This window comes from Zea mays, chromosome 2, assembly GCF_902167145.1.
Source record: "Zea mays cultivar B73 chromosome 2, Zm-B73-REFERENCE-NAM-5.0, whole genome shotgun sequence".
Taxonomy (NCBI): domain Eukaryota; kingdom Viridiplantae; phylum Streptophyta; class Magnoliopsida; order Poales; family Poaceae; genus Zea; species Zea mays.
The window spans coordinates 25454865-25473756 of record NC_050097.1 but is presented as its reverse complement, the minus strand read 5'-3'; the positions used below and the strand labels follow the sequence as shown (position 1 = coordinate 25473756).

The window sequence follows — 18892 nt, the reverse complement described above, 5'->3', positions numbered from 1 at the left end:
TTACTTTATTTGTGATTAGGTGAGTGCTCGTACGTTGCAACGGAAATATATATCACGATAACTTATAACAGTATAACACGTTTATATATAAGTTATTATGATATATGTTCCCGTTGTACATACGGATACTCACCTAGTATAAACTGAAGTATATGATAAGCCTACACTGGATGTAAGCAGCACCTCATGTAGTTAGTACTTAAGAGTTGAGAACGGCGAGCAGGCAAGCAGTCCCACATGGTGCATTACTCGGCGACAAAGCTTCAATCACATCCTGGCATTCTTTGGCGAGTACGTACACGAGGTGATGCGACTTGCACTAGCATCCAGCAAAATCATTCATCTGGTACAGCCACGCAAGCTGGGTCTGGGTACGGTGTTCAGGTGTCCCGGCAGCAAAATATAAATTTGTGTTAAAAAAACTCGGTACGGGGTAAGACATAATCGGACATTGTATTAAGAAAAAACTTTCTCACTTTAGTCAAAAAAATCTTTGAATCCCTGCATCACCTATACACAATGACACCGTAGCCTATGTGAGAACGACCACGATCGAAGCCGAGTCTTAGACCTGCATTTTGGCATAGGACAAAGAAAGAATTTTTTTACCACAACTTGAAATTTTGCTCCCATGGGGCGTCAAACCTAGGACCTAAAAGAGTAGGGCTAGAAAATAAGCTCGAACTCGAAGCGACTCGACTTGGAACTGCTCGCGAGTATCGAACGAGCCGAGTCGGGCTAAGTTTTTGAGTTCGTTGGTGCAACGAGCCGAGCCGGCTCGTTCTGGGTCGCGAACTGCAACGAATTAATCAATCTACACATTGATGATTGATATTGAATAATTTTATAGATATTTGACTCATTCTTTAGCCTTTAATAATGGATATATGACCATTTATAATTTAGATTACTCATAATATTAAATAATAATTCTATATTTCATATTTATAGACTTAGCTAATTATATAGTGTAATATTATTTATCAAGTAGTAGCTCACGAACCGAGCCTCTTCTGCGACTCGTTGCATGGGCGAGCCGAGCTCGATCAGCTAGCGAGCCGTAACGAGCCGATCTCGGCTCGGCTCGTTTGCAGCCCTAACGAGGAGTGCTACTTAGACTATCTAATCTACTCGGTTAGAGGCTCTTTTTGCATTTGTGTTAAATAAAATATATAAATTCATCGCAAAGACATTATAAATAAAACATGTCAAGTTGTAGATGCGAATGTTAACACTATCTGCACCTGCTCATTGCTCAAGCAGGACAGGTCCCAGCAGCAGCAGTAGGAAGAGGAGGCAAATGCTATATTCTATTCTGGCAGATCCCGAGGCAGTCAGGCAGATGATGTTGATCGATCTTGGCGGCGGCAGCAGCAGCAACACCAACTGGTATATGTGAGTATGAGACAGAAGAAAAAAAAAAGGAGCGATGCGCATGCATGCACGGCCGCACAAAACGAGCACACCGCACCGGCAATGGGCGAGTCAGGTGCAGCAGCAGCATGGCCATGCTGCGTTTTGGTTTGTGGGTACCGCAGAGCAGAGTATGGGGGAGAGCACTCGCTCTCGTGCGTGCGTGATCTAATGCTGCTCGCCGTCGGCAAAACTTTCAAGGAGAGGGGGAAAAAGAATAGAGACGGCGGTTGACGGCCATCCATGGCAAACTGGCAATGCCCGCAGCCCTCACTGCACCTAATTTCTGTAGAGATCTCCATTGAACTCCAGCTCTAATTTCTTCATATTTAGCTCCTCCTATCCTGATCCTGGATAAAAGTTTTCTATGTCTTTTATGTGAAATAAATCGATTCCTGTAAAAATTTCTATATGATTCATGTAAAATTCAGGCTAAAACCCTACTCTACGCCTCTACCTGTTGCGCTGCCATTGGCGACAGAGGGAGGCGTCAAACAAGACTCCTTTTTTTTTTAAACTTTGTTGTTAAAGCTTGTTTCGGAGTGAGTTCCGTCTTCTCCTTCTTCTTGTTCCCTTCCACGGTTCCACCCCCGCACGACCGCACCACTCCACCACCACCCTCTCCTCCTCCCTTCGCCTCGGTGTGGGGCCCGACTCCCGAGCCAGCATTCCGTCAACGCCGCTCCGTCCCGCTCGACTCGACCACTCAAACCTTCTGGTGGGGCGCTCCTTCGGAGCGAGGGGAAGGAGCTCATGAAAGCCAAGCGAGGAGGTCCATGACGACCGGAGGCCGCCGATGGAATGGCAGATCCCGTCGACATCGACAAGGTCCATTTTTTTCTCACTCGTTTCTACAGCCGCCGCCTCTTGCGCTTTTGTTGCTTTTTTTTCTCTCTCTTTCTTTCTCGCCCCCCCCTCCCCCCTCCCCCAACGCACTTGCTGCGGCGATGTGGGCGAAGACTGTAGAGCTACAGTTCCTAGGACGCACTGGGCGTAACCAGGGGGGGGGGGGGGGGGGGGGGCAGCTCTATGCTCAAGTCAGCTGGCCGAGGCATGGCAGCTCAGCTTCTCTTCCGACCTCCGTTTCGCCCGGACTAATACTCAATAAGCCCATGCCCGGGACGGCGAGACGCACCGCACAGCCCCGGGTTCGGTGGTCCCCATCCAACCCACGCCTGGAACGACCGGCGTGCCGCCTGCCGCGCCTGGTGGGGGAGTGCGTGAGCCCTGAGGTTTGGGTCCGAGATTTTGGGGGGAAATGCAGAGTTTGCTTTCAAACCTTCGTTAAACTGCTTGCTTGGTTCAGTGCTGGCATTCCCTTTGTAAGGATTAGTCACCTTGTTGTGTCCAACAACTTCCATTGTCTTCATATACCGATATACCCCTGTTTCCTCTGTCGTATTACGGCGGCGGTATCTCCTATCCCTGTAACCGATCCATATTATCCTCGATGTTTTTGGATACTCAAATCCTAGAGGATAGCCAAACATATTACACTGCAGCTGTTGCTTTCCATGTTAGCATAAACTGACATGAGACCAGAATATAATGAAAAGAGAACGAGATAATTGGATTTTGCCACTCACAATGTTGTCTTCTTGTTATAATTACCACTGTGTCTATAAATTGTGGGTCCAGCTAGGTCTATGAAATGTGGGTCTGATGGCAATTTTACAAACCTGTTTCTTCTGATGGCAAATATCAGAATCTCTCTGAAAAGAACGATGCCATGGTACAAATAATTCCGTTGATTAGTCTTGTTTTCAGGGAAGAGGCCAGGAAGCATCCTGGAACTTCCCAGTAGCATTGGTGCAATCAGCCAGTTGTGTATTAAGAAACACGTTTCTCGGAGATGTCCTCGAATTCCAACGCGTAGAAATAATCTATGCTCATAACTGTTCTTCACAACTGTCTGTTCTTGCTTCCCCATGAATTCTGCAGGCACTTGTTGCTCTAAAGAAAGGCACTCAACTCCTTAAATATGGTCGCAAAGGAAAGCCTAAATTCATTCCCTTCAGACTATCGAATGTAAGTTCTCTGCACCACTCTAGATTGATTATGGTTCTGAAAATGATTTTCTTTCACCGGTACATGTGGATCTGTTACATTACTTTTATATGTAAATCTTAGCCTTTAACTGTCCATGGCACTGCATAATTTTGCCTGAAACCAATCAAACCATGTTAGTAGAAATGGCAGTAATTGAAGAATTTTATGAATCAGAATCGTCAGGGATACATATGCTCCTTCAGCAGTTACTGTCTGTACTTATATAAATTCCTTTTCTTCTCTCGACAGGATGAATCGACTCTTGTTTGGGTTTCAAATAACAAAGATAAAAGTTTGAAACTAGCTTCTGTGTCTAGGATTCTCTCAGGCCAAAGAACGGTAAGGGCGTTTTGGAAAAAAAAACGGAAAGGTTTTTTGGGGTCCATTTTAACTTATTTTCCTGAAAAAAACTAACTGTTAACATGCATTTCTGTTCAGCTGGTTTTTCAACGTTTTCTGCTCCCCGAGAAGGACCATTTATCCTTCTCCCTCATATATAATGATGGCAAGCGGTCTCTCGATCTGGTATTATAATGAGATTCAGTTTGATTTCTTGCTTCTCTTTCATTTCTGATTAAATGGCATGTACTCATGTCCTATCCCATTTCAAAGATCTGCAAGAATAAAGTCGAGGCGGAGGCTTGGTTTACTGGTCTTAGTGCCTTGATATGTCGAGGACAGCATGGATCCCAGGTCCAACATATAGATGGAATCCGGATCGCTGGACTTCCTTTTGATGTAAGCTCTTATGCTTAAACAAAGTTCACTGTTACCCACATTTTTCTGATTAATATTTAGTTATTTTCATAGTCTATATTTCACATCACTACCTGACTCATTGCTTCTTATCAGTATGTTCTGATATCTTGATGTTGATTTTTTGCTGCTCAAATTTGTCACACGCTATTCTTGTAGCTATATACGGCATTCAATAATTAGAACCAGAATGATCTCGACAAATGCCTGATCAGTAACCAAAGTGGAGCCATGGTGTAAGTGACTGTCCAATGGAGCTTTTGCTTGATTATCTTTTGACCTCATTGCAGCTTTTGCCGTTGAGGTTCTTGGTTATTAGCCACTACCTACATCCATCTTTATTTGTTGGAGGTGGTTTTATCTGTTATTGCTAGAGTTTAACAGGCAACTTAAAATGGCAGGTTAAATCCACTTTTAGGCAATCTTGTGGCTTGTAGCACATTGCAGATATCTCATCATGTTACTTTTCTAATTACATTTGGTCCATGTATTATAATCATGTGCAATAGATAAATCACAGTACTTACATCTTGGAATGCAACAATTCTAATAATCTTCATATCAATTTGTTGCAGGGTGCAAGAGAAAGTAGCCTAAGTGGTAGCTCTACTTTCACTTCGGATTCCTTTGAGAATAAGCTGAGCTCGGTAAACTCTTCCAAGGATCGTTCTTCGGGAGAATATACATATTCAGAAAGGACTGATGTGTCGGATATGCAAGTGAAAAGTGTTTCTTCTTCAGACATTCGAATCAGTGTTTCCAGTGCCCTTAGCACATCCAGCCATGGCTCTGGAGGTGAAGATTCCGAATCGTTTGGAGATATTTATGTATGGGGGGAAGTCATCTGTGATACCATCTCAAGATCAGGGTCTGATAGAAGTGCTTACTCTCCTGGCACAACTACAGATGTTCTTGTACCAAAGCCCCTAGAGTCAAATGTAATGCTCGATGTGAGTTATGTGGCTTGTGGCGTGAAACACGCTGCCCTTGTTACAAGACAGGCAGAGGTATTTACGTGGGGAGAAGAATGCAGCGGTCGTCTCGGTCATGGCATTGGAACAAATGTTTTCCAGCCACGTCTTGTTGAGTCACTATCGACCTGCAATGTCGAACTAATTGCCTGTGGTGAATTCCACACTTGCGCTGTCACTGCAACTGGTGATCTCTACACCTGGGGAGATGGCACACATAATGCTGGATTGCTTGGTCATGGTAGTAACGTGAGCCACTGGATCCCAAAAAGAGTGTCAGGTCCACTGGATGGTCTTCCGGTATCAGCTGTATCTTGCGGCACATGGCATACAGCCTTGATAACTAGCTCTGGGCAGTTATACACATTTGGTGATGGCACATTTGGAGTCTTAGGTCATGGAAACAGAGCATCATGCTCATATCCAAAGGAAGTGGAGTCTTTGAAGGGTCTGAGGACAATTTCTGTTTCGTGTGGTGTGTGGCATACTGCTGCTGTTGTTGAGGTTATCATTTCACAGTCAAATGCTTCATCTGGAAAGTTGTTCACTTGGGGTGATGGAGACAAATATCGCCTGGGTCATGGTGATAGGTCTTCAAAACTGAAACCAACATGCGTCCCCTCGTTGATAGATTACAACTTCCATAAGGCTGCATGTGGCCATACTCTTACGATTGGGTTGACTACCTCAGGGCACATTTTTACTGTTGGAAGCCCTGTGTATGGACAGCTTGGCAATCCAAATAATGATGGAAGGTATCCTCGCCTGGTCGAAGAGCAGCTTGGGGGTGGCGGTGTTGTGGAGGTTGCTTGTGGGTCTTATCATGTCGCGGTTTTGACAAATGCTGGTGAAGTTTACACATGGGGTAAGGGTACAAATGGAAGATTAGGCCATGGTGATATTGCGGATCGTAAAGTGCCTACACTCGTTGAGGCATTGAAGGATAGGTCTGTAAAACGTGTTGCTTGTGGATCAAGCTTTACAGCAGCCATCTGTCAGCACAAATGGGTGTCTGGGATGGAGCAGTCTCAGTGCTCGGCATGCAGGCAGCCATTTGGTTTCACTCGAAAAAGGCACAACTGTTACAATTGTGGTTTAGTACACTGCCATTCGTGCAGTTCAAAGAAGGCTCTGAGAGCAGCATTGTCTCCAAACCCGGGTAAGCCATACCGTGTCTGTGATTCATGTTACGTGAAGCTAAGTAAAGTTTTGGATTCTGGTGTTAGTTATAGCAGAAATACTATCCCCCGCTTACCTGGTGATACAAAGGCCGAGAGAATAGACACAAAGGCAACCAGAGTTGCACAGTCTAATAGTTCAGATATGATTAGGAATTTGGATGTGAAGGCAGCCAAGCAGACGAAGAAGTCTGAGTATTCGTCGCAAGTTCCAGCGACGTTGCAGCTGAAAGACATCCCTTTCATCAGCGCACCTGACCTGCAGAACCTGTCTACAGTGGCTAATCAGTACCCTTATGACCCCAGATCTACTTTACCATCCTTGAGAATGCCATATCTGAACTACTCCAGCTCCATGTCCTCGGAAAGCTCCGAGAGTCTTAAGGATGCAAATGAACTCCTGAAGCAAGAGGTTCAAAAACTACAAGCGGAGGTATGATTTTTTTAACTTTTTGCAGTGATAAAAATAAATCAGGAGAATTCTTATACCTGTCCTTGGACCAGGTTAATAGTTTGAGACAGGAACGTGAACAGCAAGATGCTGAGCTGCAGAAAGCAGATGCTAAAGCCCGTGAAGCGATGAACCTTGCCACCGAGGAAGCATCCAAACTGAAGACAGCGAAGGATGTCATAAATTCACTAACAGCCCAGGTAATGATTACTGTTGAATCTTCCGAATTTTTATCGATCCTGGAGCTGGTGTTGGCACCATCACATTCTTCAGTTATGTTATCTCAGCACTATATGACTGCCGTGGCACGGCTCCGAAAACCAGGAGACTGTAGCTTATCTAATTACGTGACACATTTGGACTTTGTAGTTTCCCTAATCTGCATCGAGGCAACTGACTATTTATCAGTTATATCATACGTGTGTTGTTTGGTCATTTACGATTTTCTCATGTCTCTCAAGATGCTGGACAATGTTCACATTTTCCTCTTCTTTTTTTGGCAGCTAAAAGAAATGTCTGAAAGGCTTCCTCCTGGAGCATGTGACGTGAAGAACAATGGACGCGTTATGGGCGATTTAGCGCCCGAAATGGGGAGAGAGAAGCAGATGCGATATGGTGATCGGTTCAGTGGATTGCCTGCTCAAGTTTACCAAACAAGCAACTACAGTGAAACAGCCATGGTTCCTCCACAAGGGAGCAGCAGGAGCGAGCACGTCGACGGTGTCCGAGAGTTCTTCTCCCCTGTGCAGCAGATGGCCAATGGAGGAGGGTCTACGACTATTGGGTATCGTTACAGGTCAGATGACCACGACCGAAGGGAGACAGACAGGTTCCAGATAAATCTGCAGAGCTTGAATACGAGAAGCTCTAATTCTCCCAGTAACCAAGTCGACGCGGAGTGGATAGAACAGTATGAGCCAGGAGTGTACCTGACTCTAGTTTCTCTTCGTGATGGAACCAAAGAGCTGAAACGCGTACGGTTCAGGTACCAGACTACTAGCTTGTTGAGAACACGTGTTTCTTTCCCATTTCCCCTTTGCATAGCCATATTGTACTCAGAGTGAACAACAATGTAAGTGTCGTTTGCAGCCGAAGGAGATTTGGTGAACACCAAGCAGAATCATGGTGGAAAGACAACTGTGAGAAAGTGTACGACAAGTACAATGTCTGCGGAACAGATCGTCTCTCTTCGGTAACGACAGCCTAGCGTAGGCCCTGCATGCATGACATCCAAAAAGGAGGGCAAAGCCAGTGCGCCTGTAGCATCGTTGTGCCCTCTTTCTTTCTCTCCATCATTTGAAGAGCGGGAGGCATCCAGCTTGGTTTTGGAACGTGCGCTGCTTAATCGACTTGTTTATCTTTTTCTGTCACCTGCTTGGATTCCCCTCTCTCTCGTTGTCGTTGTATAGAGGAGATGATGGAACCAAAGCAGTTGTTGCTCCTTTGACTGAGATATACTATATACACGTAGCTGGGCGTAAATCGTAATGCAAGCCCCGTTATCGTCGCCTTGTGATGTATCTCTTCTGTCAGTCGTCATGCATACTCTGTCTGTAACACCTGGTACACTCTCGTATTGATGGTACATATTTCTGACAGTCCTTTTTAAAACCATAGCTCATCCTTAGATCAACACTAGTCTTTTGTGCGTGTTTTGCTTTCACTCATACGCACCTGAGAAGACTTTGCGTCGGTCACTCATCCTAAGATTGCTATAGACTAACATGCTTAACCCAGGGGTTCTTTCGAGACAGGCTTTCGAAAAAGAAGATATACCTTATTGTGTTGAGACAAACTTTCGAAAAAAAGATACACCTTGTTGGTATCAGTATTCTATTAAGTCATAGGTGTGTCATCACAGTACATCCCTTAGAAGGTCGACATCCTCGTCGATGAATCTCAGGCCATGAACCTCCTCTCTTGGCCACATATGTGTCCAGTGTCGTCATATGCTATGTTATGTGACCACTTCGGACCCATACGTGCCATGTGATATATACCTGAACCCCTGACCCACATACATAATGCTGGGAATATGGACCGGGTTTTTTGGGCCAGCACGAGCATGGTCCAAAAACAGGAGCTCAAAGGGAGGCTAGCACGACCCGAAGGCGAGCCTGGCCCATGCCTCAAATTCCGGCCCGGCGGACCCTAGCACGACACGCACGCCCAATGAAACTCATATTGTTTAATTTCTTTAATTTAGTAAGGTATAGATTTAATGTAGTTGTAATATTTGGACTTTATGTGGTCAAATGCTACTCACATTGTTTAATATCTTTTACTAGTAAGCTATGGACTTTATGTGGTTGTAATATTTGAATTTTATATGATTCAAATATATGAGTCGGACTTAGGTCGGAACGGCCCAACGAAGGCATGACATGTTTTAGGACCAGACTGGATCACGGTTTCTACACTTTGGGATGACACGATATGACCCAAAAGTTTTTTGAGCCTTCGTGGCCCAAACTTATTTGGCCCAAAGCACGATGGGCCCGGGCCGGACTGACCCGACCCAATTCCTAGCAATACACATGCCCGTAAAACCGGAAGGGTCGGCCTTGATATCATTTGTAACACCTCGTCCACTCCCGAACTGACGGTACTTACTTATGGCAGCCCTCTACGACCATAGACCAATACGAGTCTTTTATGCATACTTTATTCTTACTCATGCGCACCCAAAAAGACTTCTCGATTGGTCTCCCTCCTAAGATTACTTTAGACCAAACACGCTTAATCTAGAAGTTCTGTTGAGACAGGCTTCCGATAAAGAATTTGCTGCAGTCATGGGTGGGTCACCACATTTGAAACATAAAAGACATATATAACTCCTATAAAAATGGAATAGAACATTTGAGGTCATTCTTATCCTCTGACGTGGTCGTTGGAAAATGGACCATTAATAGGCCATTTAAGAGGAATTTCAAAGTATAAATATGTGAGGAATTAACTATCAATCCTTTCTGAATCGTTGTCGCCACCTTGGTCTGGGCATGCATCCGACCTAACACTATCTCCAGTAGATACTTTAAATAGAAGTCGTGGAGTTGTAGATAATACTATTTATAGATTAAAGTTAAAAAATATAAAATAAAGTATGAGATAGAAGATCTGCTAACATCGACTAGCGCCACCCCACTCGTTGCATGGTCACATGTCCTCACTTTGTCACCCATTATCCCCCTTCTCCATTAGGTTATCCACAGTGGTACCCTCTAAATTTTTTCCCATACATGTTACTATGCAGCCACATCAGCAAGATTCTCTGTCCTAAATTCACTGTTCCCGCAACAGTTTCCCCTATATATTCCTCTACACATAAAATATACATATCAATCCAACTTCGCCGTGACAAGAACGGGCAGCAGCGAGACCGCGACGAGGGCGTAGAGCGTGGTCATCACTTTCACACCTGCAGCAGCTCCGCAAAGTGACGAGGGGGAGGCTACAGCGGTCCGCTTCATGTGGTGGGAGAGAGAAAGGGAGCGCCACCAAGAGGCATCGGTAGAGGTGGCCATTGCAGGAGGTAGAGGGCAACTGTTGCCCCTACCACATGAATAGTAATAGGGGAGGGAGGCCGTAGAGTGCACCGTTGCAGGCAGTCTCACATGGCCGACCACACCTTCACGGTAGCACAATCCACATAAACTTTCACAGTAAGGGTGTGTTTGGTTCGAGGAATAAAGTGATCTATCTTCTTTTCACTCCTTTTTTATTTGATTTGTGAAATAGAATGAGTTTATCCATCATCATCATATTCCTCGTAAGCTAATAATTAGTATATACATGAGGAGTTGGTTGATTTCACCAAAATTGATAGAATGAACTTATTATGCATCACCTCATGAAGCATAGTGTGACTCCACACACCAAACACACCATAAAAGTTTGGATCTAACCCCTGAAATTTCTCAAAAATCTGAAGCCACACCCTGCATATCCCATCTTGAAAACCTTGCCGTTCTCTCGTCTTGCACTAGCATAAACACCAGATCTTTTGGCGTCACCAGCCAAATTGTGGATCGGACAAGGCGACTACAGGAAAGGAGGGAGTGAGTAGGCGCTTTCTAATTCGCATGCCCAAACCCTCTAAAACGTGGTAGGTGTTGATCACTGCTTGGGTAACACCTCTAGTTTTTGGAATTAAATTAACATAGGTGATTAAACTCAGTAACTGATGATTAAGGGAAATAAACTACTCGCAAACACAAACCCAAGCAAATTGATAAATGGGTTAAAAGTCATTGACTACTTCTCAAATATAACTTGAAGATCTGGCACATGTGTTGTTCCTATGTCTCTCTTTTGCCTTCTAGTTTTCTCTCTAGCATGACTAAGTGTTTATCTGTGATTTATCTTGCTTAGAATAATTGTTCATAAAATGATGTTTCTTGGCATAAATTTCATGGACAAATTTTCATAAAATCATCTAGGTTATAATTGTGTTTCGTCATGAGCTATGACCTCAAAGGATTCATCAATTCAATCATCAAAGTAAATTTCTCGGGAAGAAAAGGACGACTATTGGACCGTATGCAAAGAGGTTGAAATAAGACAGAAAGGTTGCGAAAAACGAGTTTTGGTTGTTAGAAAATATCGGACAGTCCGACAGCAGAGGCGGACCCACATGGGGCCTAGGTGAACCCTGGCACACCCTAACCCAGGTAGCAGCCCACCGAGACTTGCCCCTAATTTCTTCAGCCGCGTGATTGACCAGTCCCGAGTCAGCGCCGTCAAACACACACAAGGGTAGAAACAGAAAACTCTCCCTCAACAAGAGAATTCCACCTAAGAAAATGCAGAAATCCAAAATAAAGGTGAAAAAGAAGAAAGTGTAGGAGCTTCGGGAGTATACCAATCTGAGTGTAAAAATGCTTTAAGTGGTGTTGTGCTATGTGTGCAAAAATAAATGTGCTAACAGACACTCAAACTGATCATATGCGTAGATATGTGAAGTATAAGCATTTTGATTTAGTTTTATGCAGTTTAAAAGAGAAGTTCACCACTAAAACATCACTAGGCATATACTAACAATAAAATCAACAAAGTGCTAGTCATGGTAAACCAGTTGAACTACCCCAAACAACGGTCACTCATCATTGCTAGAAACATATCTGAAATTGATACTAGCTTAAATTTGCAAGTTTTATCAAATTTTGCAGTGGATTACAAATTTCAATGAAAATCATGTGAGTGCGAGAGGTTGTAAGCATTGCCATTGTCTAACTTTTCAACCGGGTGTAGCCTATGCAGAAAAGTAATCAGAAACTAAAGACATCGATTTCGATCATCCACTAACCTAATCAAGTTTATCCAAAAGTGCAAATGGAAACAGTCTCGATACAGTGAGGTGGTGACACATGCAAACTCATCTCGATCTTTCTGAATTATCACCTATCTTGATTTTGATTTAAGTACAGAATTAATGAATCAAGACAACGAGTGACTCAAGGCATGAGACATAGCCACCTAGAATACTAGTGAAAGCACAAAGGATTTCAACACATCCTACACATGTTAGGTGCCAATCTCAATGGTGAATATTTTTTTGGATTCAACATGTAATAGTCAAGTTCACAATTATGAAAACAACTTAGCTCAACAATATTGTATCAATATGAACAAAAGAGCCTAAGCATGCCATAGTATAATCAAACACACGTTTCCATGGCCAAACATCCAATTTAATGTTTCCGATCTGTCACCTATGTTTTAGACCGTGGAGGCTGTTACAACATTTCCCGCCACCCGTGGGTTATATCACACGTTTTTATGGACATCTACACCCTAAATCCTATCCCTAAACCCTAACCCTAAACACTAACACCAAAGCATTTTAGTGTCCAAACCATGGTAAAATAAAATTTTCTCCAAACCATTGTAAATTTCCAGACATAGAATAGTCTTCACCATCAAAGTATGGTGGTTTGCCTAATGGGACAGAAAGTAAAGGAGCACGTTTAGGAATGCGAGGATAGCGAAGAGGAATCTTACTATATTTCTTATGCTCTTGGCGCTTTAAAGATTTTGACTCGGCGTCGGAGGTTGAGGGCGTGGATGAGTCGGTCTTGTAGTTGTCCACCTTCTTCATCTTCTTTTTCTTCTTGTCGCCCTTCTTCTTATGCGATTTGATGGAGTCGACGAATTCTTCCTTGTCCTCCTTGTGCTTGTCGTCGGATATCTTGGCCTCCTTTGACGGAGTCTTGTCTTCATGCTTCTTTCCCGAAGATCCAGGCTTTTCCCCGGTGACCAACTCCTTTTTGGCGTGTTCACCCAACATCACTTCAAGTTGTTAGACTCTAATGAAGTGTCGAGCTCTGATACCAATTGAAAGTCGCCTAGAGGGGGGCGTATGGGCGAAACCAGAATGTTGCTATGAGATACCAATTGAAAGTCACCAATTGAAATTATAAACTTTGAACACGAACTTTGCCCGAGGTTAGAGTTATAACGAGTTGTAATGAAATCAGAGTACGAAAGAGAGTTCTTCTTGCTATGAGTTGCTCAATCAATGCGGATAACTTTGGGAGCTAACTCAAAGAGATTGCAAGCAAGAGAACTTTAGAGAGAGAGGAGAGGAAGAATCAAATTGCAATACAAGATTAGCGCAATGACACAGGCGATTTATTTCTCGAGGTTCGATTCCAAAGAACCTACTCCCCATTGAGGAGGCCACGTAGACTGGGTCTCTTTCAATCCTTTCCTTCTCTCAAACAGTCACTTAGCCAGTTGAGTGCTTCTTCTTAATCTCGAGGGTCACTTAGACCCCGCAAGGAGCACCACGCAATTAGGTGTCTCTTGCTAGCTTTAGAAGTCACTTGAGAGTTTAGAAGGAGATGAAGAAAACACGATTAAGAAAACCAAGCAACAATAAAATCACAAGATCACACTCTCTAAATTTTCTAAAGCGCTAATCAGTAATGATTAATGGTCACAATTATGGCACTTGGAGGAGCTCGGAAGCTTTAAATGTGTCTTGTGATGAAGTGCTTGCTCTTGTATTGAATGGAAATGAATGCGATGCTTGAATGCAGTGAATGGAGGTGGTTGAGATTGTATTTATAGCCACCAACCACTTCCTAGCCGTTGCCAACTTTTTGCCACACGCGGATGGTCCGCGCCCTTCTTCCGGACGGCCCGCCACTGTATATCAACAGCTGGATTTGCAACGGTCAGTAGTAACAACTATATCAACGGCTATAAGTGCATTAAATGTGTCATCAGATGTCATATAAAGCAGTCGCAGACGGTCCGACCTTGCATCCCGGACGGTCCGGGAGGACGCTAAAATGAATTTTACCAACCCATCACCTTCAAGTTTCTTTGGTTTTCAATGGGCGAACGGTCCGCGCCTGAGGCCGGACGGTCCGAGTTTGGTCTCGGACGGTGCTCTTCTCTCCTTCGGACAGTCCATAGTAGAAGTGTGGTTTTCAACGAAGTTCTTGTCCGAGGTGATTTGAGGCACCACAGACGGTCCGTCGGAAGGGTCCAGACGGTTCGCGACACAGTGAAAACCTAAAAAGTTCTCATGTATGGGTTGGATGGACTTATGCACTTGTGAATCAATCAACTAGACAAACTAGTTAGTCCATAAGATTTGTGATGGTCGTCAAGCACCAAAATCAATTATAGAAAATGGTTAAGGCTATTTCCCTTTCAGTCCCGAGGCCGGTAAGGATAATTTTGGCCTCTCGTGACTTATAACACATGTTTTCATCCTCAAACAATGATTTCATGTCCCTCGTACGCCACCCATGTTTTAGTCACCGAGACTAGTAAGGCTGTTTTTGGCCTCCCGTGAGCTATAGCACACGTTTTCATGGCTGAACGACCATTTCTATGTTTGCATTCCGCCACCCGCATTACGGCCCTCGGAGCACGGTAAAGCGGTTTTTGGTCTCCCGTGGGCTATAACACACATTTCCATGGCCAAACAGCCAAGTTCACGTCTCCGATCTACCACCTACATTTTAGACCACGGATGCTGTTACGACATTTCCTGCCACCCATTGGCTATATCACACGTTTTTATGGAAACCTACACCATAAATCCTATCCTTAAACCCTAAACCCAAAACACTAACACCAAAGCATTTTAGTGTTTAAACCATGGTAAAATAAAATTTGAGTCTCCAAACCATTGTAAATTTTCAGACATTGTAGAATTTTAGTGTCCAAACCATAGTACACACTTTGGTCCCCGGAGGCCGGTAAGGCTATTTTTGGCCTCTCGTGATTTATAACACATGTTTTCGTCCTCAAACAATGATTTCACGTCTCCCGTATGCCACCCATATTTTGGTCACAAAGATTGGTAAGACAGTTTTTGGCTTCCGTAAAATAAAATAAAATAAAATAGAGACACTAAAAATTAGTACCTAAAAACCAAACACCCATTGAATAATGTTCTGGACAGAGAATCTAATTTCCATCCACACCCAGGGTAGGTTTAACCATTCCCCATCAATGGTGCATTGTTTCCTCAATTGGAAAAATGGATTGTTATGTTTAAAGAACACTTTAGTTTCATTTCAATTCCTTTTTTGTTCACTAGCCCATACAATAACAAGAAGATGAAAGCCTTTGTCACAAGTAAGTTGGGGGTTGGCTTTCGTTGACTAGTCCATAATTAGAGGTATATACATACTAATGAAGCTTTTGTTGTAATATACCATAGTCCTTGAAAGAAAAAAGTATATGTTAAAGTTTGTTGAGTGTTATTTACAACATAGGTATTATTTTATTTGTACTAAAGATTTATAGTATCGAACATAAGCTGGCGCAAAGCCTTTGTGGTTATTATCGAACTAAGATCCGTGGGTACATTTAGGGTTGGTTTGGTGACCAATGAGGGCTTGTTCGGTTCGCTCGCAATTCATGTGGATTGAGTGTTGTCGGGGACCATAATTAGGGGTACCCTCAAGACTCCTAATTCTCAGCTGGTAACCCCCATCAGCACAAAGCTGCAAAGGCCTGATGGGTGCGACTAAGTCAGGGATCAGTCCATTCGAGGGACTCGATCACGCCTTGCCCGAGCCCAGCCTCAGGCAAGAGCAGCCGACCCCGGAGGATCTACGTCTCGCCCGAGGCCCCCCTCCAGCGACGAACATACTTCCGGCTCGCCCGAGGCCCAGTCTTCGCCAAGAAGCAACCCTGGCCAAATCGCCACGCCAACCGACCAAATCGCAGGGGCATTTAATGCAAAGGTGGCCTGACACCTTTATCCTGACACACGTCCTCCAGTCGACAGAGCCGAAGTGACCGCAGTCACTTCGCCGCTCCACTGACCGGCCTGACAGAAGGACAGCGCCGCCTGCGCCGCTCCGACTGCTGTGCCACTCGACAGAGTGAGGCTGATAGGCAGCCAGGCCCGGCCTCAGGCACCATAGGAAGCTCCGCTCCGCCCGACCCAGGGCTCGGACTCGGGCTCAGCCCCGGAAGACGGCGAACTCCGCTCCGCCCGACCCAGGGCTCGGACTCGGGCTCAGCCCCGGAAGACGGTGAACTCCGCTTTGCCCGACCCAGGGCTCGGACTCGGGCTCAGCCCCGGAAGACGGCGAACTCCGCTCCGCCCGACCAAGGGCTCGGACTCGGGCTCGGCCCCGGAAGACGGCGAACTCCGCTCCGCCCGACCCAGGCTCGGACTCGGGCTCGGCCCTGGAAGACGGCGAACTCCGCTCCGCCCGACCCAGGGCTTGGACTCGGGCTCAGCCCCGGAAGACGACGAACTCCACTCCGCCCGACCCTAGGGCTCGGACTCGGGCTCAGCCCCTGAAGACGACGAACTCCGCTTCGCCCGACCCTAGGGCTCGGACTCAGCCCTGGCCTCCGCCGACGGTCTCCGCCTCGCCCGACCCAGGGGCTCGGACTCGACCTCGGCCTCGGAAGACAAACTCGACCTCGACCTCGGAGGAGCCTCCACATCGCCCAACCTAGGGCACGGACCGACCACATCAACAGGAGGCGCCATCATTACCCTACCCCAAGCTGACTCAGGCTACAGGGAACAAGACCGGTGTCCTATCTGGCTCGCTCCGCTAGACAAGTAATGATGGCGCCCCACACGCTCTATGACGACGGCGACTCTCAACCCCCTTACGGAAGCAAGAGGACGTCAGCAAGGACTCGACAGCCCCGACAGCTATCCTTCTGCCAGGCTCCAGCGCTCCTCCGACGGCCACGACACCACACGAACCGGGTACCAAAACCTCTCCGGCTGCCACGATGGCATGTACTTAGGGCGCTAGCTCTCCTCCGCTGGACACGTTAGCACTCTGCCACACCCCCCCCCCCACTGTACACCTGGATCCTTTCCTTGCGCCTATAAAAGGGAGGACCAGGGCCCTCTTAGAGAGGGGTTGCCGCGCAGGGAAGAGGACGGGACAAGCGCTCGCGTGAGGCCGCTCGCTCCCCTCCCGCGTGGACGCTTGTAACCCCCTACTGCAAGCGCACCCGACCTGGGCGCGGGACAAACACGAGGGCCGCGGGATTTCCACCTCTCTCTTGCTCCGGCTGCCTTTTCCCCCCCTTCGCGCTCCGTCTCGCACCGACCCATCTGGGCTGGGGCACGCGACGACATTTCACTCGTCGGCCCAGGGACCCCCCGGTCTCGAAACGCCGACAATAGGCGCGCCAGGTAGGGGCCTGCTGTGTGTTGACGAACAGCTTCCCGTCAAGCTCCAGATGGGCAGTCTCCAGCAACCTTTCCAGCCCGGGACGGTGCTCCGTTTCGGGAGTCTTGAGTTCATGTCCCTCGATGGCAGCTACGACATGATACTCCTTCCCCCGCCGTGCGACAGCGACAATGGCGGCCGACAGCCCGCCCGCCGGCGGCGGAATCGACGACGTCTTCCCCGCGTGGTGGAAGAACAACATTCGAGCTCACCCCACCCTCTCCCCCGCTGACGGAGGAGGAGGCGGGGCAACCAAGGCCAAGCAGGAGGCGGCACCTCGTCGGCTGTCGAGCGAGTCGACGGCGCCGGCGCCCAAACGGGGGGCACGTCGGGCATCGACCTCGCGTTTGAGACGAAGACGAGCGCCGTCTCCCCGCAACACGCCAATTCCAAGCAAACGGACGACGCCAGCACGCTCGCGAAAGGCTTGCTGGGCGTCACCCTCGTACCTGAGACGACGGTGCAGTCAGTCCCTGACGTGACTTCGTCACCGCCCGTCGACCAAGAGGTACCCACCGATTCCCATCTCACGCCCTTCGGATTCAGCCTCGACCCGCCAAGCAACTACGCTTTGGCGGACGCTCTCGTAGAGGCGAGTCCAAACCCTCTGGGGTTTCGTATGCGGTCACCCTAGGACCGGCTGATGGACGTCTCGACCTACGAGCCCTCGGGGTCCGAGGAAGATGACGTGTCCGACTTCTGTTGGGATTTCTCTGGACTTGGTAACCCCAGTGCCATGCGGGACTTCATGACCGCATGTGACTACTGCCTTTCCGACTGTTCCGACAGTAGCCGCAGCCTCGGCGACGAGGACTGCGGCCCAAGTCGTGAATGTTTCCACATCGATCTAGGGGGTCCCTCCGAAGGCAACCATCTTGGTATGCCGGAGAACGGTGATCTCGCTAGGCCTGTGCCTCGCGTTGACATCCTACGGGAGCTAGCTGTGGTCCCCGTTCAGGCGGGGGGTCATGACCCACAGCTCGAGCAAATCCGCGGGGTGCAGGCCAGGCTTGACGAGGGAGCAGGAACACTTGAGCCGATCCGCCGGGACATCAGGCAGGAATGGGCGGGCCAACCTCTGGCCGGAGAAGTGCGCCATCTACCCTAGGGTATCCAGCACCGCATCACCGACGATGTCAGGGTGAGGCCGCCACCCACTTCCAGTGGAGTCGGCCAGAACCTGGCTGCAGCGGCAATGCTTCTCTGCGCTATGCCGGAGCCATCAACCACCGAGGGGCGGCAAATCCAGGGAGAGCTCAAGAATCTCCTGGAGGGCGCCGCGGTCCGACGGGCCGAGAGCTCCGCCTCCCGAAGGCAGGGGTACCCCTCGGAACATCGCGCCGTGACTTCCCGATTCATGCGGGAAGCCTCGGTCCACACCGGGCGCACGCGCGA

General features: G+C 47.1%; 1 protein-coding gene across 2 annotated transcripts; it reads left to right on the top strand.

The window, feature by feature from the left end:
- The first annotated feature begins 1533 nt into the window (after positions 1-1533).
- On the top strand, positions 1534-8429 carry LOC100304223 (uncharacterized). Of its 2 annotated transcripts, none has more exons than XM_008669985.3 (9): positions 1534-2241; positions 3355-3441; positions 3712-3801; positions 3901-3987; positions 4075-4200; positions 4794-6800; positions 6872-7018; positions 7322-7803; positions 7908-8429. In XM_008669985.3, exons 1-9 carry the CDS (start codon positions 2215-2217, stop codon positions 8023-8025), a joined length of 3171 nt encoding a protein of 1056 aa, XP_008668207.1. In that variant the 5' UTR covers positions 1534-2214; the 3' UTR covers positions 8026-8429. The 2 variants fall into 2 exon arrangements, with proteins under 2 accessions (XP_008668207.1, NP_001348318.1); NM_001361389.1 differs by having other exon boundaries at positions 1876-2241; positions 7896-8324.
- Positions 8430-18892: the final 10463 nt, after the last annotated feature.

Excerpts from the sequence above, each read along its gene's own strand:
- LOC100304223 (NM_001361389.1), top strand. The coding sequence starts at position 2,215 with ATGGCAGATCCCGTCGACATCGACAAG. Across the intron at positions 4,201-4,793 it reads TCGCTGGACTTCCTTTTGAT|GGTGCAAGAGAAAGTAGCCT; the intron begins GTAAGCTCTTAT and ends AATTTGTTGCAG. Across the intron at positions 7,804-7,895 it reads CTGAAACGCGTACGGTTCAG|TGTCGTTTGCAGCCGAAGGA; the intron begins GTACCAGACTAC and ends CAACAATGTAAG.